At 37.1% G+C, this 27792-nt stretch overlaps 1 protein-coding gene across 10 annotated transcripts in view; it reads right to left on the bottom strand.

Annotated features, from left to right (window-relative positions):
* Positions 1–27792, bottom strand: part of SCAPER (S-phase cyclin A associated protein in the ER) — a 431009-nt gene that overhangs the window by 387238 nt on the left and 15979 nt on the right. For 8 of the 10 annotated variants that reach the window (XM_072809831.1, XM_072809829.1, XM_072809834.1 and 5 more), the window contains 3 exons: positions 18408–18525; positions 15004–15074; positions 4938–5135 (listed from right to left, as the gene is read on the bottom strand). In XM_072809831.1, coding sequence (XP_072665932.1) covers positions 4938–5135; positions 15004–15074; positions 18408–18525 — 387 coding nt within the window. The remainder of the gene's footprint in view (positions 1–4937; positions 5136–15003; positions 15075–18407; positions 18526–27792) is intronic. The other 2 variants (XM_072809835.1, XM_072809836.1) reach the window with 1 other exon arrangement.

Below are 27792 nucleotides of genomic sequence, written 5' to 3'. Positions count from 1 at the left end.
GGTGAGTTCTTAACCTATCCTTGTGCTAAATCTCATGTTCTCTGTAAGCCAATTTCAATACTTGAACTATAAAGGGTTACAGGCAAATTAAGCAAACAACACAAAAGAGAGATTATATATTAATATTGCACAAAATAGAATTCACAAAGAAAAACATTAAGATGGACAATGGTGCCACCATTTTTATACTGAGAAAATGTTAAACTTAAAATGAAAGTATTAACTCATATAATACTTTATACAAGTGAGAACAAGACAACAGAATGTCTAACACAAAAATTCTTAGAAACTGAAAGAGATATTGAAGAAAATGCAGTAGTAGTGAAAGACTTCAAAATATCTGAGTATCTGACAGATGAGGGAGGTAAAAATCAAGTATGTATTTAGAGTATCTAAATAACTCTAAAAATATAAACTTATCACCTTCTATCCACAGGGAATCTAAACATTCCTACCATATCCAAGGAAGATTTGCAAACACTTAGCTTCTCTACTTTCTCTGTATCTACTGGGCTTACCCAATAATCATTTCCTTCCCCATCCAGCTTAATTTCCATGGCCCACTACTCCAACCACTTATTTCCTCTCTCCAATTCCTTTACTCCAGTGAAATTCCACTGCATGTGCCTAAACAATACCAACCTATGATTAATCCATCTGCCCACCACCTTTGAGCATTTTTTAAATCTTTAAATAAACTGATATTCCCTTCTACCAACCCAGAATTCATCCATCTACCTACTCACTGTCTTTGTCCAGTTTTAGCATATGACTGGCTGCTAAGTATCACTGTGGGGACAGGGATATCGCATAACTGGGAAGACTGTCACCACAAAAGTGTATGTAATTTCATTGCTTCACACAGCCATTTAACATCTATTCACTACTTTTAGGAATGAGCACTGGATGTTATACCGTATGTTGGCAAATTGAATTTAAATTTAAAAATGTAAAAAAATATATAAATAAATAAACCTCGGTGTTTTACTGTAAAAATAATAATAATAATAACATCTATTTACTGAGCATTTACTACGTTCCAGTTCCAGCACCAAGTGATGACAGAAAGGTAAACAAAACTGCGGAGCTTGAACTAGTGGAACTAGACAAGGAGCTCAGTGTCTGATAACAGAAACAGATAAAAAGTAAAACTACAATTATGTGACTTGAATTATAGTAAGTGTTTCTATGGAGAAGAATATGAGAGTACACTGTAGGGAAACCTGATCTAGTCTGAAACACCAGGACAGGGCCCCCTGAAATCTACTATTAAAAGGAACTAGGTTAAAGGGATATGGCAGGTGAGAAGGTGCTGGGCAAGAAGGAATGAGCATTCTGAGCATAAGAATCAGAACATGGGAAGTCCTGGAGACATGTGAACACACGAAGGCAGGCTGGTTTAAATGAGGCAGAGGCAGAGAGAGAAAAACGGCATGAAATGAGGTATGCATGAATCAAGTCACTCGAGATTTGAAGGTCATGTTGAAGATTTTAATGCTCAGAGCCAAGGGAAACTTTTGAAGAGCTATAATTAAAGAAATGAGAAAACGTATTTGTGGCTTTTAAGTATTGTTCTGTCTGTAATGTGGAGAATGGACTGGATGGAGGCAGAGAGTCCTGTCTAAAGGTTGCAGTTGTAATCCAGGTATGTTAGAATGGCAGCTTGGACTAGGATGGTAGCAGTGCAGAAATGAGAGAAGTAGACAGATTGGAAAGATTTAGGAGCTAATCCATTGGACAGTGGCTAGTGTGAAGGAAAGGGACAAGGTGGAGGCCCATTCAGAAAAAAGAAATATATCCCTAGGTTTGGGGTGGAAGAAGAGATCATGAACTTAAGTTTTTTATGTCAGTTTGACATGCTTGTGAGATATCCAAGAGGAAGTGCCAACTAGACAAGTTAAATATACAGGCCTAAAAATCGGAGATCTTTCTCTGACTCAGGCTGAAGTCAGTGGTGTCTGCTGATCCCTGCAGTACATGCATGGTAGGCAGTGTTCAGATTCACACTGGCTCCCTCTGCCCCAGCAGTATCTACCTGATTCCATCAGTGTTTTGCATACTCCCACCTGATTAAGTGTCCCCACAGAAAGCCTCTATGACTCTAACATCTTCACCAATGTCCATACTCCTTCCCTCACATAAATCATGAGACTCACTGGGGGTCCTCTTTACCTGATCACTGAGAACTCACATCCCATCTCCTTCCAAGGCATACTAACCCATGAGCTACTCCAGCAAGGCTACTGTGTTATGAAATCTCTAGAGCAGATGCATACACCAGCCTCTATATCCAATATTGTAGAGCCACACACCCAGTTCCCCCCAGGTTAAAACGGGAAACAAGGAAAAATTAAAAATTAAAAAAAAAATTTTTTAAACGGGAAACAAGGAAAAGAAAGTACAATGTGTACCCAGCATGCTTTCCCCCAAACTCATTGGACACATTCCCAAAGTATCAAAATCAAGTCAGCACAGCAAAGATCCAGCCAGAGAATAAGAAACCAGCCTCCACATTCACAAAGTTTACAAGAAATTCAAACCCCACCTCAAACTTTTCTGAGAACAAGTTGAGAGGGTGGCTACCACTTCATTCACTGGCTACTCTCCAAAAGGCCCTCTCCCATCCTCTAGCACATCTCTTTATAAAGGAGAAGGGGAAATGCAGTGGTGATGGTCAGAGTAGAGTTTTGCTGGAATGTCAATTCATAGTAATTCATGCGGTGAAGTGCCATAAAAGGCACATCTTCAAACTAAAAAAAAAAAAAAAACAAAAAAAAAAAACAACTAGAAATTTAGCCTCTTTGGTTATAGAATGGGGCTCTGGTCAGCAATCCTGGCTGATGTTTTTCATATCATGCTATACTTAGCATGTGAATTACAGGATACAGGTGTTATTAACTGCATTTTATACATAAGACCAAAAAACTGAGTTGTGATGACTTTCAAGGCTCAAACTCTAAAACCACAAATAGGGATAAATCTTGCCAGTATATCCACAAAACAACAGTTGAATCTACCTGCACAGTGAGGAAAACTCTGAGTTACGGATCTCACAAAGATACTATATAAATGAGATAAGGTCTGAAAGTGCCTTTATAGTAAGAACAGAAAAGACAAAAACAAAAAACGAATTCTAGTTATTACACACCCAGCACATGCTTAGACTAAATGTTAAACTATACCTTTTTACATCACCACCTGTAAGTCCTGGATCGGGAGAGAAGCAGAGTTGGGTATGAAAATAACTTTTAAGCAGCGCCTGGTTAGTTTGGTCGGGAAGAGCATACAACTCTTGATCTCAGTGTTGTGACTTTGAGGCCCGTGCTGGGTGTAGAGATTACTTAAAAATAAAAATCTTCTTAAAAAATAAAATAGAAAAAAAAAATAAATAAATAAAAAATAAAAAATAAAATAGTAACTTTTAAGCTCTCATTTTATTTCTCAGCATAAGCCTTTGAGCATCTTGGAACAGTACAGAAAATAAAGAACACATCTCTACTATTTTCCCTTTGTCAAAATCTTCTCCATTTTTATAACCTATAATTTGCACACACACAAAAAATCTATTACTATTGAATTTCTTAAAAGTTATTTTCATACCCAACTCACTTCTGTAAAGAAGTACACATCTTACAAATTTTATTTCTTCAATCAATCTTTTTTTATTTTTAATGACAAAAATCAAAGAATCTCCTGATCTAACTGATCTCTATATGGCTGACTTAGAAACTATCTAGGCCTAATTGCTCATTTTATAAAAGAAACTACAATCTAAAATTAAAGTCAATAGTGTTTTCTACCACAACATGCTGATTCATTAAACTCCAAGGTTATGATTTTGCTTTAAACATATTTTCTTAAGACATAAAAAGTCTCACATGCTGGTAGTAACAATATTAAGTGTGACAACCAAAGTATAAATTTGGAGGATTTCAATTACTATTCATTCTGAAAACTACTTCTGATCAATCATATTTTTAGGCTATTCTAAAACCTATCTTGGCTGTTTCCAGTTTTAGAGGAAACACAACTTCTGTTTTAACATGTAACTTTTCTTTGATCCTTCATATATTTCAAAGGTTAAATAATGAATTCCAGAGTTTTCAATCCTGTTCACTATAGAAACACAAGCTAACTCTGTAATATTTCTATGAAGATGTAGCACTCTAGTTTTTCTCAAAATAATTTTGTTCAGTATAAAGTAAAATATAGTTTCCATTTACTAAAAGATTGGGCTTTTTAGTGAATTTTTAGAGACAGATTGCACTATGCGTCTAATATCCTATTACAAACACAGGTTATCTGAAATTAGAAAACACACCTTACAATGACATCCCCAATCCCACCCAGGATTGTTTATGGCTAGCTATCAATCTCACTTTTCCCTGACCAGAGTGAATTAGAAGAGTGATAAGTATCTCAGCAGAAAGGGAGCAATGGCCAATTAAAGACATTAAACATGAAACCAAAGAATGTGAAAATCTCACTAGTGCCACCTACCGTACTGGAGAATGCAGATAAAAGATTTTTAAACTAATTCTGTGTGGTGAGTGTTTGTGTGTGTATCCATCTTTTACGATTTCTTACCCAGGACTACATATCAAATCTTGCTTTCTACCAAATCTTGCATAGAATATTACGTAATTAGATAAAGCAAATAAAGCAAAGAGCAACAAGAATACTCAAAAATTCAAAACCAAAAAACCCTGAAGCACTCGTAGAAGCAGGGTACAACAGTGGTTCCCAGGAGTAGGGAAAACAGATGCTGGTTGAAGGGCACAAACTTCCAGTCATAAGATGAGGAGGTTGTGGGAATCTAATGTACAGCATGGTGACTACAGTAATAATACAGTATGCATACCGAGGTAAATGATCTAGTTAGGTGTAATAAAAATAAGAATTTGGCTTTAAGCAAAAAGTGCCAAAGCAAACCTTACCTTACATTCTACCACACTCTGATCTGATTCACAAGTTTCATAGATTTCATCTACTGCCCGGCGAAGATTATCAAAAAGAAACGCCCAGTATCTAGCTCTTAGATCAATTTTCCGAGGATGCCTTGTTTTAGTGGGACTTTTATCGAAGTGTTTATCTCCAGTTGTAGATGATGTTATTTTACAGTCTACTGCAGTGTTCTGGAGAAATAAAACCAAACACACAAAAAAATATATTTCTTAAAAGCCTCCAAGGATTGGATTTCTGTACAAAGCACATTTTCCAACATAAATACTTGAAAATGAGACCTTCTTTTTATCTTATATCATGCTGAATTCATCAAAACAAAGCTTCTCATCTTAAAAGCAGCAGGTTTATAAGGTCATTTTTTTTTATTTCAGACATGTCTTACTGAAGATTAGCATGGCTTCAACAGTGAACAGACCCTTAGTCAAAAAGGAGCACTGAAGGACCCATTCTTTCCTCAGTTGTACAAACTTTGAAAATAAAGATTACATTCTATAGTTTTACAAACTGTACCACAGACTCATTCCACCAAAAGCATGTAGTTTACATAAAGTCAGAAATTCAAAATGCAAACCTAAAGCTTCTCACTAGAGGAAGTAAAGAGTTGCTTAACTGTGGCTACTTAAACTGAAAAATAAATAAATACTGACCCTCTACTACAGTTAGAGCAACAAACAATCCCAGGCTCCTTCGGGTTGTTTTGTGTGTGTGTGTATCATTCCTGTTTGCTTGTTTTTCTTTCTCATAGAAGTGCCCCAGAGTGGAGAGTAACTGAAAGAGAGGCTAATATCCTCCTGCTTTGTGTTATGCTTTGGTCTTCAACATAAGTGATTCCTAAACTTCATAAATCCTGTATAGCCAATCACTGATTTATACAGAATCTTTACCGCTGAAAAGGAAGCAAACGAAACCTACGTACACACACAGATACCACATACACTTAAGAGGCTGACACAGAGCTACTTGTCCTCCCTCTGCAGTTCCCCATCCTGATTTCGTGAATGAAAATTAGCAACTATTTTATGTGATAGCCTCGGTCGAGGCCCAAATTCTCAATACTCATGCAATAAAACTTTAATGTTAACAATCCATAAAACTTTTGCCTCAATTGTTCTCCAAGTTCTTTCCAGCCCTAGTAGTAAATAATTTTATTATTATAGCAAATATCCCTTTCTTGGATTAAACCAAATTCAAAATTCCATTTGACTAGCATCCTGAAGTAAAGCTCAAGGCTGCCACTCTCCTAAAAACTGTGACAACAATTAACAGTTTATACAGGATTACAGATCATAAATCAAATTCGCATAACCTTCTAACCTCCTTCACACAAGTTTTAAAGTATGTGTTATTATTAGCTCCATTTTACAGTTTAGAAGACTGCAGTTCAGAGGCTAATAACTAATCTGTCAAAGAGCTATCACCACAGGGGACCATGTTCCCATTAGAGCTCTGCAAGGACACTGCTGGCTTCCCACCACACTGCCTCATGCCCTGTGCTGCCAGCCCTGTGCCACATATTCCGTACCACCTCATTTCTATTCCTATACACCATCCAAAGGTAAAATTAAGTTGAGAAGTTTCCCAAATTATACCTCCTTCATGAAGTTTTTCTACATTGATCAGCAAAGGGTTAGTAGCTTCCTGTGAATTGAGACTCTAATCTTATGGAATTCTCAAATGTACTTTCACTCATTTTCACCCATGTATGTATTTACCGTAGCATGCATCCATATGTGTATGATTCAAATATTTTACCATCCTTTCTTACAATGTAAAATAGGCACTACTGCTTCCAGGTTAAAATGTTTCTATTCTTTGTGACTGTTCTATATAAAGCTTTTACAAAGAAAGATGCTAGTGAGGCAAAAACTAGTTACATAATTCCAACTGAAAGGCAATGTGCTAGGCAAATTTGCTATTTATCTTTGCCAAAATGGTAATACTTTACACTTATATGCTTATTTATATTTTATGAAGGAATTTTGATTACATTATGTCATTTAATCATTACAACAAACTGTAAAGACAGGACAAATATTATTCCCATTTGCAGAAAACAACACTGAGGCTCAGAAAGATTGAATTTCTTAGCAAGTCAAAAGGTTGAGTGATGGAACTGGGACCAGAACTTAGTCTTTCAACCTCTGCTCCCATGCTCATTAAAGCATTTCACATAGCACCAAGCACACAATTAGTACCCAATTATGTTAGGTATGATCATAGTGAGAAAGACAAAGAGGAGAAGAAATGTGCTCATAGGAAAAAAATGTAAATAAACTAATGGCAAAATTGCCAAATTTGTGAAAAAGTAGAACAGGTAAATCAAATTGTAGAGGTTAACTCAGTACACAGTTCCAAAGTATAGGGCTCTTACCTACCACTGATAAAAATAATAGCAGTGACGATAGTAATTGCAGCAGCATCTAACAACATTCATGGCACACTTGCCAGGTGCCAGGCACCGTGCGATGTGCTTTCCATACAGTTTTACTTCATTTAACCTTTGAAGCAATTATCATAGGTAACATCATTATCTCCATTTTATGGAAGACAATACTAAGATTCAGCTAAATTAGGAATGAACCCAAGGTCTCATACTAGTGATAAAGCCAAGATTAAAAATCAGGTAAGTATCCATTACTACAGCTTACTGTACCTAGCTACTTCCAAGATACTCAAGAAGACAAAGCAATCTACATTTGTGGGGGAAGTTAGACACAGATGAATTCCATGATGTTATATTGTTTTAATCAATGACTTTTGGGAGAAAAAGTAAAGGGAAGGAGAGGGAAAGAGGAAGGAAGAAATTGAGATTTCTGACTCATCTCTCTCAGAAGGGCTCAATGACCACCACCACCCCCGCCCCGAGAAGCTAACAATGCTTAGGGACCTATTTGCAGAAAAATGCATAGGCCCATAAAATTGAACATGTACTTTCTTGATGTTCCCACACTGACACATCATAACCACACAAAGTTCAGAGTTTACCTTACAGTTTACTCTTGGTGTTACTCTCTTAATGGGTTTGGACAAATGTAAAATGACACACATCCATCATCACAGTATCATACACTGTATCATCACTTTACTAAAAATCTTCTGTGCCTATTCTCCCCTCTCTACCCCCACCCCTGAACCTCTGTCAACCACCGACCTTTTTACTCTCACCATAGTCTTGCCTTTTCAGAATGCCATACAGTTGGAAACACTGTGTAGCCTTTTGAGGTTGGCTTTTTTCACTTATTAATACAAGGTTCCTCCATGTCTTTTTATAGCTTGATAACTCATTTCTTTTTAGCCCTAAATAAAAGTCTATTTTCTGGATTACTACCATTACTACTATTGATGTAGCCATTCACCTAACTAGACATCTTGGTTGCTTCTAAGTTTTGACAATTGTGAATAAAGCTTCTATAAACATCCATGTGCGGGTTTTTGGGAGGACATAAGATTTCAACTCCTTTGTTCTTCAATATTTCATTGGCTACTCTGGGTCTTTTGCCTCTCCACACACAGTTTAGAATCAGTTTGTCAATATCTATAAAATAACTTGTCAGGACTGTATCGAACCTGAACATTAAGCTGGAAGAAAGAATATCTTGACAATATTCAGTTTTCCTACATGAACATGGAATACCTTTCCATTTATTTAGTTCTTTTTTTTTCATCTCAGTTTTATAGTTTTTCTCATATAGACCTTTGCATATAGATTGTTAGGTTTATACCCAAGTACTTAATTTGAGGGAGTAGTAATGTAAATGGTATTGTGTTTTTAAGTTCCACTTGTTCATCACTGGTATACAGGAAAGCCAATGACTTCTGTACCCTGGAACCTGCTATAACAGATTATTAGTTCCAGGAGGGTTTTTTGTTGATTCTTTCAGATTTCGTATATAATCATATCATCTGTAGACAAAGATATTTTTTATTTCTTCCTTCTCAATCTATATGCCTATTTTTTCCTTACTGCATTGGCCAGAATTTCCATTATAATGTTAGAAAACAGTAGTGATAGGTGCATCCTTGCCTTATAACTTATCTTAGGGTGAAAGCTTCTAGTTTCTTACCATTAAGTATCACATTAGTTGCAAGGATTTCTGTAGATTTTTGTTTTAATCAAGTTGAGGAAATTCCCCTCTATTACTAGTTTTTTAAAAGTTTTTATCATAAATGGGTGTTGAGTTTTGTCAAATGCTTCTTCTGCATTTACTGGTATGATGTGATTTTTCTTTTAGTCTATTCATGGACTAAAGATCAAATGTGAAAACAAAGATTTAAAACTATCTAGAAGGATATTTTTATGACCTTGAAATAGAAGAGGTTTTCCTGGATAAGACAAAAAGCACAACTCACAGATAAGTTATGTAAAATTAAATTTATATTCTTAGTCATGGTGTATCATTCTTTTCAAATATTGTGGGATATGATTTGCTAATATTTTACTGCATCTATGTTCATGAGAATTATTAGTCTGCAGTGTTCTTGTAATGCTTTTGTCTGGTTTTGGTATTAGGATAATGCTGGCCTGATTAAATGAGTTAGGAACTATTCTCTCTGCTTCTACCCTCCAAAAAAGATTGTAGAGAATTTGTTTAATTTCTTCTTCAAATACGTAGTAGAATTCAAAGGTGAATCCATCCAGGCCCGGCACTTTCTGTTTTGGAAGGTTATTTATCACTGATTCAAGTTCTTAGACCTAGGCCTACTCAGATTACTTATTTCTTCTTCAAAGAGTTTTGATAGTGTATGTCTTTCAAGGAACTGGTTCATTTCACCTAAGTTATCAAACTTGGGTCATACTGAGTCTTTTGTAGTATCCTTTTCTTATCCTCTTCATGTCTACGGGATCTGTACTGATACAAATAGCTAGGGACATACAATAGGACTTTGGGACAGTACTATCCAGGAGGTTAGTGGTCATAAATGTAAAAAGAGCCTTGTCAACATAATTGATACATTTCTCCAGTCATGTTCAAAATGCTTTGGTATACAGAGCACAAGCAGAAAGATGGATTTAATCAGGATAGTTCTATAAAGTACACACTGCCAAGAGGCAGGAGAGCGAGATAGCTAGGAGAGTACACAAGAAAGTGATAACAGACAAACCACAGAATCTCAGGTGAATTTTCAGGGAAGATTGGATATGGAAGTGTGGATATGGAAAAAAGGATACTCAAAGGGTGGCAGGATCCAAAAAAATACAGCTTCCATGGGGCTAAAGAATTACTGGAGTCAGGAGATCAGAGTATGGTGGAAAGAAATGACAGGCAGAAGAGGGATGGCTGTGATTGAGATCCTGGAGAGGGAGTAGTTATCAGTAAGAACAAGGCAAGAGTCAGGCCATGGGAACGAGTAGAACACAAGACTGTTGGAGGAAAGAAATGCAAGGAATTGAGACAGCAGTGATGATGGAGAGCATGCAGTGAGCTGGAAATTATATTTTCAAGGAATTAGGAGAACTGACCTAGAAGTCTGTCAGTGACTACAAGAAGAAAAAAGTAGATGGTATAGTCTGATGGAATGAGCTTCAGCTCTAGGGAGTTTCAGTAGCTAGAAGGGAGAACCATCCATAATGGCAGTAAGGAGCAAGCTCTAGGAGCAGAGGTCAGAGTGCTGCAGATACTACTTAAAGACTGTGAAGGAAGCATAGTCCACACAGGAGAGTTGGGATTTAATTAAAACAGGAAGGCAAAGGGAATGTTCAGAGAAGAGAAGGATATAGAAGATATGCTGATGATGAACCTAGTTCTAGAGGGCAAAGTGGTAGGGTTTCACAAGTAGCTAAGAGGCATTTCCCTGATTACTACTAAAACAAAGTATCTTTTCACAGGTTTACAAGCTATTTAGGTTTCCCCCACTTTTCCATTGGATTTTTCTGATTAATTTTAGTTTTTTTCTAAGTTTCAATATACGGTATCTTCTTCCAGTCAATCTTACCTTTTTTTTTTTTTTTTTAATTTTTATTTATTTATGATAGTCACAGAGAGAGAGAGAGAGAGAGAGGCAGAGACACAGGCAGAGGGAGAAGCAGGCTCCATGCACCGGGAGCCTGACGTGGGATTCGACCCCGGGTCTGAGGGGATCGCGCCCTGGGCCAAAGGCAGGCGCCAAACCGCTGCGCCACCCAGGGATCCCCAGTCAATCTTACCTTTAATTTTGTTTAGTTTTTTAGCATATAAATTTAATTTTACATAACTTATCCATGAGTTGTGTTTTTTGTCTTATCCAGGAAAGCCTCTCCTATTTCAAGGTCATAAAAATATCCTGCTAGATAGTTTTAAATTTTTGTTTTCACATTTGGGCTTTAGTCCATCAATAATTTATTTCTGGTACATGATATTAAAGTACCCTTATCCTTTGTTTCTAATTTAATTGCATTATAGGCAGAGAACATGTTCTTCCTGTCTGACTTCTCTGACTTCTATTTATTGAGACTATCTTTATGACCCAGTATATGGTCAATTTTTGCATGTATGTTCTGTGCACAGTATTTATTAAGTGCCAATACACACATACATACAAATACACATATATATAAAAATATACAGGGGGATCCCTGGGTGGCTCAGCGGTTTAGTGCCTGCCTTTGGCCTAGGGCGCAATCCTGGAGTCCCGGGATCAAGTCCCATGTCGGGCTCCCTACAGGGAGCCTGCTTCTCCCTCCTCCTGTGTCTCTGCCTCTCTCTCTCTCTCTATGTCTATTATGAATAAATAAATAAAATCTTCTAAAAAAAATACACATACCTATTAATATGAAATTAAGCCTAACTGTACTGCTAATTTTATATCCTTACCATTTTTTTCCTGCTTGATCTGAATAACAGATATATTTCCCAATATGATTATAAATGTACTTTTCCTATTCCAATTCTGTCAGTTTGGGCTTTACATATTTCAAACCTATGCTGTAAGGTACATAAAAGTTCAATATTGAATAAAAATAAAAATTTTAAAAATTTAAAAAGTTCAATATTGTTACACTTCTTGGATGATTACTCTTCTACTATTAATTTCCATATTTATGTTATCAATGCATTTCATGTTGAATTCCATCTGATTTGATAGTATCGTTATACTAACTTTAGAGTATACCTAAAATACCAAGTATTTACCTGGATTTTTTTCTATCCCTCTGTTTTTAATAGTTCCTTGAAATTTTAATGTGTCTCTTGTAAGCAACATATAGCTCAGTTTGAAATGAGAGGTTAAGTTCAATCAACTGCCTTTTAAGCAGAGAATTTAACCCGTGCAGCTCCAATGGCACAATCGGTTAGCATGCAGTTCTTATAACTGGTGAATTTAATCAGTTTATGTATGTTGTTTGCTAATGTATTTAATACTTAACATCCACAACCATCTTTCATGGTTTTCACATAGCATAATTTTTTTCTTTGCTTCTTTTTTCTTTCTCTTGCCTTTTACTCTGTTGAAAAGCTTTTCCTCTATTTGGAAATCATGGCTGCTTTTAGTAGATAGCCTTAAATTTTTATCATACACACTTACATTCATATTTTCCTAACAAAAACTTCTTCCTAAATAAGACAAGGATTCTATCATTCTAACTCCCTTTCAAACTCCCTACAAACTAGCTTTCATGTTAACATTGTCTAAAACTATAATTCCACTTTTCTGAATCTAATTGTGTGAGGTTTTTTTCAAACCATCAATAGTAAATGAGATTTACAAACATATTTACAGATACCTTTTCAACAAGTTTTTTCCTCCAGGTTACCTTTAATTCTTGCTGAAGTTCAACTTTAGTAGTTCCTTCATTAAGGGTCAGTGGGTGGCAAACACTTCGTTTTTGTCTAAAATAACTAAAAATAGGGATCCCTGGGTGGCGCAGCGGTTTGGCGCCTGCCTTTGGCCCAGGGCGCGATCCTGGAGACCCAGGATCGAATCCCACATCAGGCTCCCGGTGCATGGAGCCTGCTTCTCCCTCTGCCTGTGTCTCTGCCTCTCTCTCTCTCTCTCTGTGACTATCATAAATAAATAAAAATTAAAAAAAAAAAATTTAAAAAAAAAAAATAAAATAAAATAAAATAACTAAAAATAGCTTTATTTCACTCATACTTGGCTGGACATAGAATTCTGGGTTAAAAGTAATTTTGTCTTGTAACTTCAAATATATTGCTTCCTTGTCCTTTTGTTCATAACAAGGATATTAATCTATCATTCCTCTGTGGTTTTGTTTACTTCCTGGTATTGTAAGAGATTTTTTTTCCTTAATCTTAACATTCTTTAGACTTTCTAGAATATAGCTAGGTAAGTAAATCTATTTTTATTAACCCTGCTCAGCTCCACAGTCATGCTCTGAAGCTCTTCAGAACTCAAAATGAGAACATTTTTTCAACATTATTACTTCAAATAGCCAATGCCCACTATTATTTACTCTCTACTTTTCAAAGTCCTATAACGTATATATAAGAATTTCTCAATCTTAAATTCTCTTATTTTCCATCTCGTTAGTTTCCTGTGATATGTTTTAAATTCTCCTCAGTAGTTATCTTCCAATTCACAAATTTTTCCTTTGTCCAATACAGCATTTATTCCATTAGTTATGGATTTTTAAAATTTCGTTGACAATACTTTTGTTTATAAGATTTCTAATTGGTTCACTTTTACCTATAAATGTTCAAAATTAATATCCATCTGTTTTAGTTCAGAATTTCTCCTTTTTGTTTATAGTTACTCTTTCCTTTGAGGAATTTAAGCTCATTTATTTGAAAATCTTCTTTGGGAAAATGCCTTTTTTTCATTACCTCAGGAGTAAATTCTCTTACTTGAAGAATGTGTTATCTATATTTTATAATATATTTTCCTCACGTACTTTGATATTTCACTTTGAATTTCTTATATTTTAATTCTTCACTTTGTTCACCCACACACCATGTGTCCTAGTGTTGTGGTGACCATCATCTAACCCACTATGGTCCCACTTCTGCAGGTCATTTATTGGGGACTTAAAACTCTCACCCATCAAGAATATAGCAGATCCAGTCATTAATCACGGGCCACTCCCTTTTACTGCTTCAGACATCAATTCATAGGATACAACCCCAGGTGGCAGATAGTAGCTTTTTTTGTTCCTAGTGCAGAACCCTGCATAAGCCCCAAATTTTATACTATGAGCCTGGATTTGTTCCCCTCCCCCATTATCAGGGCATATTAGCTTCCTGTATCCCATAAGACTTGTCCATTAAGTTTCTGTTTCTAACTCCACTTACCTGTCACTGTGTTTGTTTTATTTCTGATCCACAGAAATGGTTATCTTATTTTTGAAAATCCTTTGTTTTTTTAACTAAAAAAAATGTTTTATAATTGATGCCATTATAGGTGAGGAGTCTGGGATTATTTTATGAACTCACAATGACATTTTAATTAGAAATTCATGTTTTCCTTATGTGAAGTTTTTGATTTACAAAATCATATTGGTCTATTTAATAATATCAAACCAAAATAATATATATGAAAAGTTCAGAGAAAGTTAACTGTGTAACTTTGTGTAACTGTGTAACTGTGTAAAAAGCTAACTATTAATATGCTAAAAAACACTTTTTAAAGTAAGCTTGTGTTAAAATTTTAATAAAGCAATTTGAAAATTTTTAGAGACAACAGTATTACTATTTTACAACCTAAAGGCATTTCTATACCAAGAAAGAAAATCATAGAATAAGCACATATGGGATGTGTAGCAGAAGGGTTAAGAGCATAAACTAGAAATGGATGACCTAGGTTCAAATCTTCACTGTGTCATCCACCAGCAAGTTATATAACCTTTGCCTACCTCTGTTTTCCCATTTTCAAAAGAAGATAATAATAATGCCTACCCTGAAGGGCCTGTTACAAGAAGCAAATAAATTAATATTTTTCAAGTATTTAGTACTAGCTAGGCACATAGTACTACATACACATTTTTCAGCTAAAGATAGCTACACTGAATTTTTACATGAAGACAAAATACACAATATTCGAATCCTAAAAAATTACATTTCTTATTGAAATTAAAAGTCAGTAAGTAGAGAGTTGTATATGCTGTACCTGTTTAGTATTTTTATGAGTTCCTTGAATTGTCCTCTTTGATTTTCCACCAGTTTGACATTTAGATTTTCCTTCAAGGTAAAAATAAATAGACAAATATAAAGGTCAACAAATGGATAGTACAAAATTGAACTATACAAATCATTTGGGCATACTAACACATAATCTCTCCTACCAGAGACCACAGAACTATATACCACAAACTATACATGGTCAATATGAACTACAGATAAAATTAAAAAAAAAAAAAAAAATTTGCATGGTCCCAGAGACTGATTTATTGAATGGCTTTCTCAGAACAGGAATAAATCAACTTCTTAAACAAGTCAGATATTCTGACAATTTAAAAATAAAGTCAAGTTAATGTACTTCTCAACTTATAAAAAGGTCTGAAAAATACTTATTCAAACTTCAAGAATACACTTTTTACCACTTAGAAACTCAGAATTTTGACTAAATTATCTGATTTACTTTTAATTCGAAAAGAGAAGTTTTCAGTTCTTTGTATTTTTGCCAGATGTATCTTTCTCACCTATTCTTTTTTATAAGATACTAATTACTGTTTTATAATCACTCTATTCTTGAGAGCAATTCAAAATAGGAATGGGGGGATCCCTGGGTGGCGCAGCGGTTTAGCGCCTGCCTTTGGCCCAGGGCGTGATCCTGGAGACCGGGATTGAATCCCACGTCAGGCTCCCAGTGCATGGAGCCTGCTTCTCCCTCTGCCTATGTCTCTGCCTCTCTCTCTCTCTGTGTGACTATCATAAATAAAAAAAAATTAAAAAAATAATAGGAATAGGGCAGCCCAGGTAGCTCAGCAGTTTGGCGCCTGCATTCAGCCCAGGGCGTGATCCTGGGGACCCGGGATGGAGTCCCAAGTCGGGCTCCCTGCATGGAGCCTGCTTCTCCCTCTGCCTGTGTCTCTGCCTTTCTCTGTGTGTGTCTCTAATGAATAAATACATAATAAATAAATAAACAAATACATACATACATACATAAATAAAAATAAAATTCTATCTACAATGTACAACAGAATAATTTTCCTTTGGGCAAAATAATTTTGGGCTAGGACCTCTGGAGCAGTACTAATGAAGTGAGTCATAACACCTGCTAACAATTTATCTCAAAAAAATGGAACAAAGGGATCCCTGGGTGGCGCAGCGGTTTAGCGCCTGCCTTTGGCCCAGGGCGTGATCCTGGAGACCCGGGATCGAATCCCACGTCAGGCTCCCGGTGCATGGAGCCTGCTTCTCCCTCTGCCTATGTCTCTGCCTCTCTCTCTCTCTCTGTGTGACTATCATAAATAAATAAAAACAAAAAAGAATTTAAAAAAAAATAATAATAATAAAAAAAATAAAAAATAAAAAATAAATAAATAAATAAATAAAAAATAAAAAAAATGGAACAAAGATAGACTTTACAATAAGTGATGCTGGAGTAACTTGTTATCCATATGGAAAAAGATAAACATTAGATTGAGACCTCATACTATATGTAAGAATAAACTACAAATAGATCAGAGATAGAAGTGTAGAAAAGTAAAATAAAGATACAATAAATAAAAATAAATTTTCAAATAACAAAGTATAAAAAATAAAATGTAAAAAATATGTAAACATAAAGCAAATTTAAAAGAATAAAACATGGATGAGCTCTTATACAGCTTAAACCATCCTGTGGGGTAAGGGTGTTCTCAAAGAATATTTTGAAAGGAAACAGGAGCCATCATAACAGGTCCTCCACTGTTCTAGAACAACTAAAACAAACCTAGAACAATTAAGCAGCAAAATAGAGTGATAGATTAGAACTCATTAAGAAACCATGACTTCATATAAATCTAAATAAATACATACTTACACATACAAATGCAAAGGGAAAAAGGGAAAGCTTTCTTGCATTAGAATGTCAGCTAATAAATATAGAAGGAACACTGAGGTTAGCAAATCACCATTTTGCAACCACCAGAGTAATAACTTATTCAGCTAAGAATTATCAACAGAAGCTGAAAATCATGGGTAGACTGTTTCAAGGACACTTATTACATAGTCTCAAACTATCTGACTACAAACTACTTATTAATTACAAAGTTAATAGCTACTTTACAGTGGAGAAACTCAGAAGATACCACCTTTACCAAGCAATTAATGTTGACACTCAACTCTCATGAATGAATAAATGAAATCTTTAAAAAAAAAAAAAAACCCACTATGATTTGCCTCCTATGAGACACTGAATTTCTACAGAATTCTTTCTAATTCTATAGATTTAGACAACCTAATTTCTATAGAATTCCTCCAAAAATATATAACTGAATCTAAGTATGAAATGACATCACACAAACCTCAAATGAGGAATATTCTACAAATACTCAGAAAATGTCAAAGTGAGATCCCCTTTGGCACATTCCAACCTCCTATTTTTTCTCTTTTTTTTTTTAAGATTTATTTATTTATTCATAGAGACACACAGATAGAGAGAGAGAGAGAGAGAGAGAGAGAGAGGCAGAGACACAGGCAGAGGGAGAAGCAGGCTCCATGCAGGGAGCCCGACATGGGACTCAATCCTGGGTCTCCAGGATCACACCCCGGGCTGCAGGTGACGCTAAACCACTGTGCCACCCAGGCTGCCCTAACCTCCTATGTTCTGAATCCTTATCCAATCTTCTAGATCCCCAGGATTTAGGCAGTGCTGACAATGATCCTACCCATTAAAGTGAAAGGACTGAAAATATATTTTTTCTAGTTCAAATAATAACTAAAGAAATACTCTTCTTTTGTAAAACATCACATTAAACTGTACCTAACCATAGTGAATAAATTTTTTAAAACCTGCTTATTTTTATAAGAATTTAATAAAAGAAAAAATACCTCAATCTCCTATAACATAAAAAAGAAAACTAATTTGCTGATCATAACAAACCCACCTTCATTTCTATATGAAACAGCAAAACTAACACTTTCATGAAACCATTTATATATTAGCTAAGATTAAAAAAACAAAAGGGTGCTTGGTGGCTCAGTCAGTTGATCACCCAACTCTTGATTTCACTCAGGTCATGATCTTAGGACCATGAGATCAAGCCCCACATCAGGCTTCTAGCTCAGCAAGGGCTCTACTTAAGATTCTCACTCTCACTCTCTTTCTCTCCCTCCTCCCACTTGGGCATGCTTCCTCTCCTTCTCTCAAATAAATAAATAAAATATTTTTTAGAAAAGCAATATAAAAGTTGTATTTGTATATATATATATATATATATAAAAGCAATAAAAAAGTTATTTCTTATTTAATGTATGCTAATTTGCCCAACAGTTCAAATTGTAAACAGTTTTTGGTCTATCTACTGTTTAAGACTAAATTTATCCTCCTAATTTACAACAAAAATGAAACTTTTTAAAAATACATACCATCATCATCTTTGCTTTCTAGAGGGACACTCCAAGCTATCAGGTTTCTTGCAGTTCGACCCTCCTCTGCAACTATTCTCCTTACTTTGTCATGACTATTGGAGCGCTGGAATGAAGCCTACATACAGAAAATAGAATATATATTAAATTATTAGATTAGTCAACATATAAAATACATTTGGCTGGCAAATTCATGATTTCTCACATTTTCTCATAAAGGGAACACTTAAAACTAATTTAGGATTGAAAAGGTAGTGAAACAGAAAAGAAAGTAAGTCACGGATCTTTTTATTTCTGAAAAGACTGGTTTTACAACTTTAAACATAAATTATTTCAAGAATACATACAATCTAAGGTTTGAAAAATGTGCCCTAAGAAGCACAAATACTGCTTTGTACACATTTCAGCACCATCACTTACTTAGCAACAGATCTGATACCTCTGATTTCAATCCTACACACAGGGTTCAATTTAGCCTTTCCCTTATTTGTGATTTCTTTCTTTGCCAGTCAGAAACCCAGATCTCATTACCTAAAATATATTTACTTATCTGTTCAATTCTAATACGTAGATAGTTTCAGAATTGCTAACCCACAGCTCTGTGAGAAACACGTTTATTAATAAGATTACAACATTTCTATACAGTTCTTATCTTTAGCCTTACAGTATCCAAAACTGGATTTTGTTATCCGAAATTACTTAAATTAGTTCTTTTCCTCCTCACCTCTTTCAGTGTTGACTACATTATTCACTTGTACCATGTTTCTCTTTCCATTCTGTTTTGGGTTCCCCTCACCTACTGGTTGATTTTAATTGCTTGTTTATCCGGGGAGTATGTGAAAGAGAGCAATATATTTTCTTAAATAAAGTTAACTGATTGATGAGTAGTATGACTTGAAGAAAAAAGCACTATGCTCTAGAGCACAGGTCAGCAAATTTCTACAAACGGCCAATAACAATTTCTTCTTTTAGGCTGTGCAGGCCATATAGTCTCTGTTATAACTAGTCAATCATGCTTTTTTGTGTGAAAGCAACCAGAACTTAACTTTTAACTTTTACATCTTTAAAATAAATATCTGCCTCCACATTCCTTCATTCCTCTGACCTTACCCTGGATATATATCCACATGGCATCTACTTACCCAACTCATAAGCTTACCCTGAAACTCATTGATCTGTGACCACTCTTCCAGCTCCATCCCACGCAAAATTCTTGAATTATCTCTATTCCCATACTTTCCAATTAAGTTAACACTATAAAATCTCCTTCTTTAAACACATGTCCCAGTGATTATCAGTTCTATAAATAACTTATGTTAGCATCTATCATCTAAGTTACCTAAGCATTGTTTTAACCAAGAAATATCACTATTCCTTTCAGGCCAGATGAACAAGTTTAAATAGGTGGCCTACTTTTCAGCTCTTCTTCAGATAATTATGCAATCATATAAAATCTTATAAGTAGATATATGGAGATATATGTCAGATCATAAAATTCATTATTCCATAAAAAATAGTGAAAGGGAATAAAGGGAAGGGAGAGAAAATGAGTGAAAATACCAGAGAAGGAGACAGAACATGAGAGAATCCTAACTCTGGGCAATGAACAAGGGGTAGTGGAAAGGGAGGTGGGTGGGGGGTTGGGGTGACTGGGTGACGGGCACTGAGGGGGCACTTGGCAGGATGAGCACTGGGTGCTATGCTACACATTAGCAAATTGAACTCCAATAAAAAAAATAAAATAAATAAAATAAAATTCAGTATTCCATATATTATTCTCTAAATTAAGAGCCTTTAAAAGTAATGAATTTCTAAGAACTGAAGTGATCACAAGATAGTAATGCTATTGTAATGCTAGAAAAGAAAAACTTGAAATCTAGTATTCTTTTCTTCTATAAATGTTTCAGTTCTACCACAAATTCTGCAAAGTTCTTTTCTTTAAAGATTTTATTTGAGGGAGACAGCACATGCACAAAGGAGGGGACGGGGAAGAAGTAGACTCTCCCCGGAGCAGGGAGCCTCACATGGGGCTCCGTCCCACCCAGGACTGTGAGATCATGACCTGAGCCGAAGGCAGACACTTAACCGACTGAGCCATCCAGGCCTCCCAAAAGTTAGTTCTTTCATATTCAGTACACATACACAAACTCAAACAAAAGCTACCACTAACTCAAGAGTTTGTTTTAATTCTTAATTCTAGTACTTCACATATAAAAACATTGTAACATTCATCTTACTATGACATTTGACTGAAAACCATTTTCCATAAAATCACAGGTGCATTCTGTAATATATGCTGAGTGAATTGTTTTCAATAAACTCATACATTCTAGTCATTTCTAATAACCCTACTGTTTTAAAGACATCAGTAGTAACCTAAATACAACAGTTTTAAGCATTTTAATCTAAGCATCAGGGTTTGATATTCAATAAATGACTCTGAGATACTTCATTACATTACAGATATCTATTTCAAACAATCTTCATCCAAGTTCTTCTAGGAGACTTAAACAAAATATAATATTTTCATCCCAAAGTCACAGTGTGCCACCTAGTGCCATGTAGAGATTCTGCAGAGGCTTGTTCAATACTAAATGTTTCAATAAAAAGCACAAACATCAGTCTTAAGTGACAGTTTTTATGTTTAACATTTACAGTTTATGATTTAAGTATATAATTTCTGAAACTTGCTCCTACATTGGGAAAAGGAATTTTTAACCTATCTTTCTGCTAAAGCTAAGAAAATTAAACTAATTTCCACTTTAAGCAACTTTGTTTATAATCTAGTTGCAAATACTATTTATTAAATTTTTATGTTTGTACCTCCACTAAAGTTTCTACTTCTCACATGTTCTTCAAAATCCATCTATAATATTACTTGCTCATAAAGTGAAATTCCCTTCTTTTTTAAAATGGTTTTTCAGCTTTCCAAATAATTAAGGAAAGATCCTTTCTTTTAAGTTGCCACTACAAAAGCCCTTCATACTTTAAGTAGTACAGACAACATTACCAGTCATTGAACACCAGGAGTACATTAAAATTCTAAGAGTGGGGCAGCCTGGGTGGCTCAGTGCGTTAGCGCCACCTTCAGCTCAGGGTGTGATCCTGGAGACCCAGGAGTCCCACGTCAGGGGGACTGCATGGAGCCTGCTTCTCCCTCTGTCTGTGTTTCTGCCTCTCTCTCTGTGTCTCTCATGAATAAATAAATAAAATCTTTTTAAAAATTTTTAAAAAATAAATAAAATTCTAAGAGTGGTTAGCACTTATGTATATTTTTACAAACCCCAAACTTATCTGAGAAACTGAGCAACTGGTACAATTTCCTTAACACACAATGAGGAACTGGAATTCTATACAGTAACCTACAATAACTTTGTCAGAACTTGTGGATATTTCACATCTTCCTAAAGGTAAAGTAAAACCCTAGATGAACTAAGGCCGTCTAGACTATCACAAGGGACAAAAATAAACTTGTCTTATATGGGCTACTTTGTTTTGAGATCTCCATTAGAACAGATACCAAATCTTAGCAATTCTATCTCCTTAATATATCCTGAAATTGTAAATCCACTAATATCATCGTAATCTGAACCATCATCATGTCAAGCATAACTGATAAAAGCCTCTGTGATGGAGACAAAAATATATTCACCAAAACCACTAGATTTTTGTCCCGTTATAAAGCTAGATAATACTTCCTGGTCTCTTGCACACAGATGGCCATGTGACTAAATTCTGCACATTAAAATATAGGTAAGGCATTAAAAAGGCAAAAATAAGGTAAGGCATTTCTAGCCCTGACTTATAAAGAAATTTTCATCCATCACCGTTTATATACTCTCTTTTCTCCCACTTACTAGCCAAATGCAGAGAATCCCAACACAGAACTCTCTAGAGAATTGAATCAAAAAACAAAAATAGAGTTGGACCCTGAACTGCAATGTGAAAGGCTGAATGCTGAACACCTGCATTGAACTATTATGCAAATAGGTAATAAACTTCCCTTCTGGTTATAAAGGGCTAGGTAGTTCAGAACAACCACTTGAGAAAAACTATAAGAGCTGAACAAAATATTTTTTTAAAATGTGCTTAAAGGAGGGAGGGGCAAGATGGCGGAAGAGTAGGGTCTCCAAATCACCAGTCCCAACCAAATTACCTAGAAAACCTTCAAATTATCCTGAAAATCTATGAATTCGGCCTGAGAATTAAAGAGAGACCAGCTGGAATGCTACAGTGAGAAGAGTTCGCGCTTCTATCAAGGTAGGAAGACGGGGAAAAAGAAATAAAGAAACAAAAGGCCTCCGAGGGGGAGGGGCCCGCGAGGAGCCGGGCTGAGGCCGGGGCGAGAGTCCCCAGGACAGGAGAGCCCCGTCCCGGAGACGCAGGAGCTGCACCGACCTTCCCGGGCGGAAAGAGGCTCCAGGGAGGTGGAGCAGGACCCGGGAGGGCGAGGATGCCCTCGGGCTCCCGGGGACAGTAACAGCAACTGCGCGCCCAGGAGAGTGCGCCGAGCTCCCTAAGGGCTGCAGCGCGCACGGCGGGACCCGGAGCTCGGAGGGGCTCGGGCGGAGGAAGAGGCTCCGAGCGGAGGGGGCTGCGCAGCTCTGGGAGCAGTTCAGGGGGGCTCCGGCGGAGGAAGAGGCTCCGTGCAGAGGGGGCTGCGGGCCCGGGAGCAGCTCGGAGGGGCTCGGGCAGAGGAATAGGCTCCGCACAGAGGGGGCTGCGTGGCTCCGGGAGCAGCTCGGATGGGCTCGCGGCTCCGCGGAGGGGGCTGCGGGGCGGGAGCGCGAATCCAACAGCGCAGGCCCCGGAGCACAGGGCGCCGGGACACAGCCCAGGATCCAGCCTCCCCCGGGACAGGCAGAGACCGGGAGGGCCCAGGACAGCAAGGACGCTCCTGCCCTGAGCTGAGCAGATCAGCGGCTCCGCCCGGAGCCTCCAGGCCCTGCAGACGGAGAGCTCTGTGGTGACTGCGGGAGCTGACTCCAGGGCTGCAGAGCTGGCCCCGCCACTGCGGTTGTTCCTCCTGGGGCCTCACGGGGTGAACAACCCCCACTGAGCCCTGCACCAGGCAGGGGACAGAGCAGCTCCCCCAAGTGCTAACACCTGAAAATCAGCACAACAGGCCCCTCCCCCAGAAGACCAGCTAGACGGACAAGTTCCAGGGGAAGTCAAGGGACTTAAAGTACACAGAATCAGAAGATACTCCACCGTGGGTTTTTTGTTGTTTTTTGTTTTGTTTTGTTTTGCTTTTTGATTTGTTTGCTTCCCCCACCCTTTTTTTTCCCTTTCTTTCTCTTTCTCTTCTATTTTTTTTCTTTTTTTCTTCCTTTTTTTCCCCCTCTTTCTCTTTTCTTTCCTTCTTTCTCTCCTCTCTTTTTCTCCTTTTCCCAATACAACTTGCTTTTTGGCCACTCTACACTGAGCAAAATGACTACAAGGAAAACCTCACCTCAAAAGAAAAAATCAGAAACAGTCCTCTCTCCCACAGAGTTACAAAATCTGGATTACAATTCAATGTCAGAAAGCCAATTCAGAAGCACTATTATACAGCTACTGGTGGCTCTAGAAAAAAGCATAAAGGACTCAAGAGACTTCATGACTGCAGAATTTAGAGCTAATCAGCAGAAATTAAAAATCAATTGAATGAGATACAATCCAAACTAGAAGTCCTAACGACGAGGGTTAACGAGGTGGAAGAAAGAGTGAGTGACATAGAAGACAAGTTGATGGCAAAGAGGGAAACTGAGGAAAAAAGAGACAAACAATTAAAAGACCATGAAGATAGATTAAGGGAAATAAACGACAGCCTGAGGAAGAAAAACCTACGTTTAATTGGTGTTCCTGAGGGCGCCGAAAGGGACAGAGGGCCAGAATATGTATTTGAACAAATTCTAGCTGAAAACTTTCCTAATCTGGGAAGGGAAACAGGCATTCAGATCCAGGAAATAGAGAGACCCCCCCCCTAAAATCAATAAAAACCGTTCAACACCTCGACATTTATTTTTTTTTTAATTTTTATTTATTTATGATAGTCACACAGAGAGAGAGAGGCAGAGACACAGGCAAAGGGAGAAGCAGGCTCCATGCAGTGGGAGCCCGATGTGGGATTCGATCCCTGGTCTCCAGGATCGCGCCCTGGGCCAAAGGCAGGCGCTAAACCACTGCGCCACCCAGGGTTCCCAACACCTCGACATTTAATAGTGAAGCTTGCAAATTCCAAAGATAAAGAGAAGATCCTTAAAGCAGCAAGAGACAAGAAATCGCTGACTTTTATGGGGAGGAGTATTAGGGTAACAGCAGACCTCTCCACAGAGACCTGGCAGACCAGAAAGGGCTGGCAGGATATATTCAGGGTCCTAAATGAGAAGAACATGCAACCAAGAATACTTTATCCAGCAAGGCTCTCATTCAAAATGGAAGGAGAGATAAAGAGCTTCCAAGACAGGCAGGAACTGAAAGAATATGTGACCTCCAAACCAGCTCTGCAAGAAATTTTAAGGGGGATTCTTAAAATTCCCCTTTAAGAAGAAGTCCAGTGGAACAATCCACAAAAACAAGGACTGAATAGATATCATGATGACACTAAACTCATATCTCTTAATATTAACTCTGAACGTGAACGGACTTAATGACCCCATCAAAAGGCGCAGGGTTTCAGACTGGATAAAAAAGCAGGACCCATCTATTTGCTGTCTACAAGAGACTCATTTTAGACAGAAGGACACCTACAGCCTGAAAATAAAAGGTTGGAGAACCATTTACCATTCGAATGGTCCTCAAAAGAAAGCAGGGGTAGCCATCCTTACATCAGACAAACTAAAATTCACCCTGAAGACTGTAGTGAGAGATGAAGAGGGACACTATCTCATACTTAAAGGATCTATCCAACAAGAGGACTTAACAATCCTCAATATATATGCCCCGAATGTGGGAGCTGCCAAATATATAAATCAATTAATAACCAAAGTGAAGAAATACTTAGATAATAATACACTTATACTTGGTGACATCAATCTAGCTCTTTCTATACTCGATAGGTCTTCTAAGCACAACATCTCCAAAGAAACGAGAGCTTTAAATGATACACTGGACCAGATGGATTTCACAGAAATCTACAGAACTTTACATCCAAACTCAACTGAATACACATTCTTCTCAAGTGCACATGGAACTTTCTCCAGAATAGACCACATATTGGGTCACAAATCGGGTCTGAACTGATACCAAAAGATTGGGATCGTCCCCTGCATATTCTCAGACCATAATGCCTTGAAATTAGAACTAAATCACAACAAGAAGTTTGGAAGGACCTCAAACACGTGGAGGTTAAGGACCAGCCTGCTAAAAGATGAAAGGGTCAACCAGGAAATTAAGGAGGAATTAAAAAGATTCATGGAAACTAATGAGAATGAAGATACAACCGTTCAAAATCTTTGGGATGCAGCAAAAGCAGTCCTAAGGGGGAAATACATCGCAATACAAGCATCCATTCAAAAACTGGAAAGAACTCAAATACAAAAGCTAACCTTACACATAAAGGAGCTAGAGAAAAAACAGCAGATAGATCCTACACCCAGGAGAAGACAAGAGTTAATAAAGATTCGAGCAGAACTCAACGAAATCGAGACCAGAAGAACTGTGGAACAGATCAACAGAACCAGGAGTTGGTTCTTTGAAAGAATTAATAAGATAGATAAACCATTAGCCAGCCTTATTAAAAAGAAGAGAGAGAAGACTCAAATTAATAAAATCATGAATGAGAAAGGAGAGATCACTACCAACACCAAGGAAATACAAACGATTTTAAAAACATATTATGAACAGCTATACGCCAATAAATTAGGCAATCTAAAAGAAATGGACGCATTCCTGGAAAGCCACAAACTACCAAAACTGGAACAGGAAGAAATAGAAAACCTGAACAGGCCAATAAACAGGGAGGAAATTGAAGCAGTCATCAAAAACCTCCCAAGACACAAGAGTCCAGGGCCAGATGGCTTCCCAGGGGAATTCTATCAAATGTTTAAAGAAGAAATCATACCTATTCTACTAAAGCTGTTTGGAAAGATAGAAAGAGATGGAGTACTTCCAAATTCGTTCTATGAGGCCAGCATCACCTTAATTCCAAAACCAGACAAAGACCCCACCAAAAAGGAGAATTACAGACCAATATCCCTGATGAACATGGATGCAAAAATTCTCAACAAGATACTAGCCAATAGGATCCAACAGCACATTAAGAAAATTATTCACCACGACCAAGTAGGATTTATCCCCGGGACACAAGGCTGGTTCAACACTCGTAAAACAATCAATGTGATGCATCATATCAGCAAGAGAAAGACCAGGAACCATATGATCCTCTCATTAGATGCAGAGAAAGCATTTGACAAAATACAGCATCCATTTCTGATCAAAACTCTTCAGAGTGTAGGGATAGAGGGAACATTCCTCAACATCTTAAAAGCCATCTACAAAAAGCCCACAGCAAATATCATTCTCAATGGGGAAGCACTGGGAGCCTTTCCCCTAAGATCAGGAACAAGACAGGGATGTCCACTCTCACCACTGCTATTCAACATAGTACTGGAAATCCTAGCCTCGGCAATCAGGCAGCAAAAAGACATTAAAGGCATTCAAATTGGCAAAGAAGAAGTCAAACTCTCCCTCTTCGCCGATGACATGATACTGTACATAGAAAACCCAAAAGTCTCCACCCCAAGATTGCTAGAACTCATACAGCAATTTGGCAGCGTAGCAGGATACAAAATCAATGCCCAGAAATCAGTGGCATTTCTATACACTAACAATGAGACTGAAGAAAGAGAAATTAAGGAGTCAATCCCATTTACAATTGCACCCAAAAGCATAAGATACCTAGGGATAAACCTAACCAAAGAGGTAAAGGATCTATACCCTCAAAACTATAGAACACTTCTGAAAGAAACTGAGGAAGACACAAAGAGATGGAAAAATATTCCATGCTCATGGATTGGAAGAATTAATATTGTGAAAATGTCAATGTTACCCAGGGCAATTTACACGTTTAATGCAATCCCTATCAAAATACCATGGACTTTCTTCAGAGAGTTAGAACAAATTATTTTAAGATTTGTGTGGAATCAGAAAAGACCCTGAATAGCCAGGGGAATTTTAAAAAAGAAAACCATATCTGGGGGCATCACAATGCCAGATTTCAGGTTGTACTACAAAGCTGTGGTCATCAAGACAGTGTGGTATTGGCACAAAAACAGACTCACAGATCAATGGAACAGAATAGAGAACCCAGAAGTGGACCCTGAACTTTATGGTCAACTAATATTCGATAAAGGAGAAAAGACTATCCACTGGAAGAAAGACAGTCTCTTAAATACATGGTGCT

Source organism: Canis lupus, chromosome 32 (genome assembly GCF_048164855.1).
Source record: "Canis lupus baileyi chromosome 32, mCanLup2.hap1, whole genome shotgun sequence".
In the NCBI taxonomy this organism is placed as follows: domain Eukaryota; kingdom Metazoa; phylum Chordata; class Mammalia; order Carnivora; family Canidae; genus Canis; species Canis lupus.
This window is presented reverse-complemented; position numbering and strand designations above follow the sequence as displayed.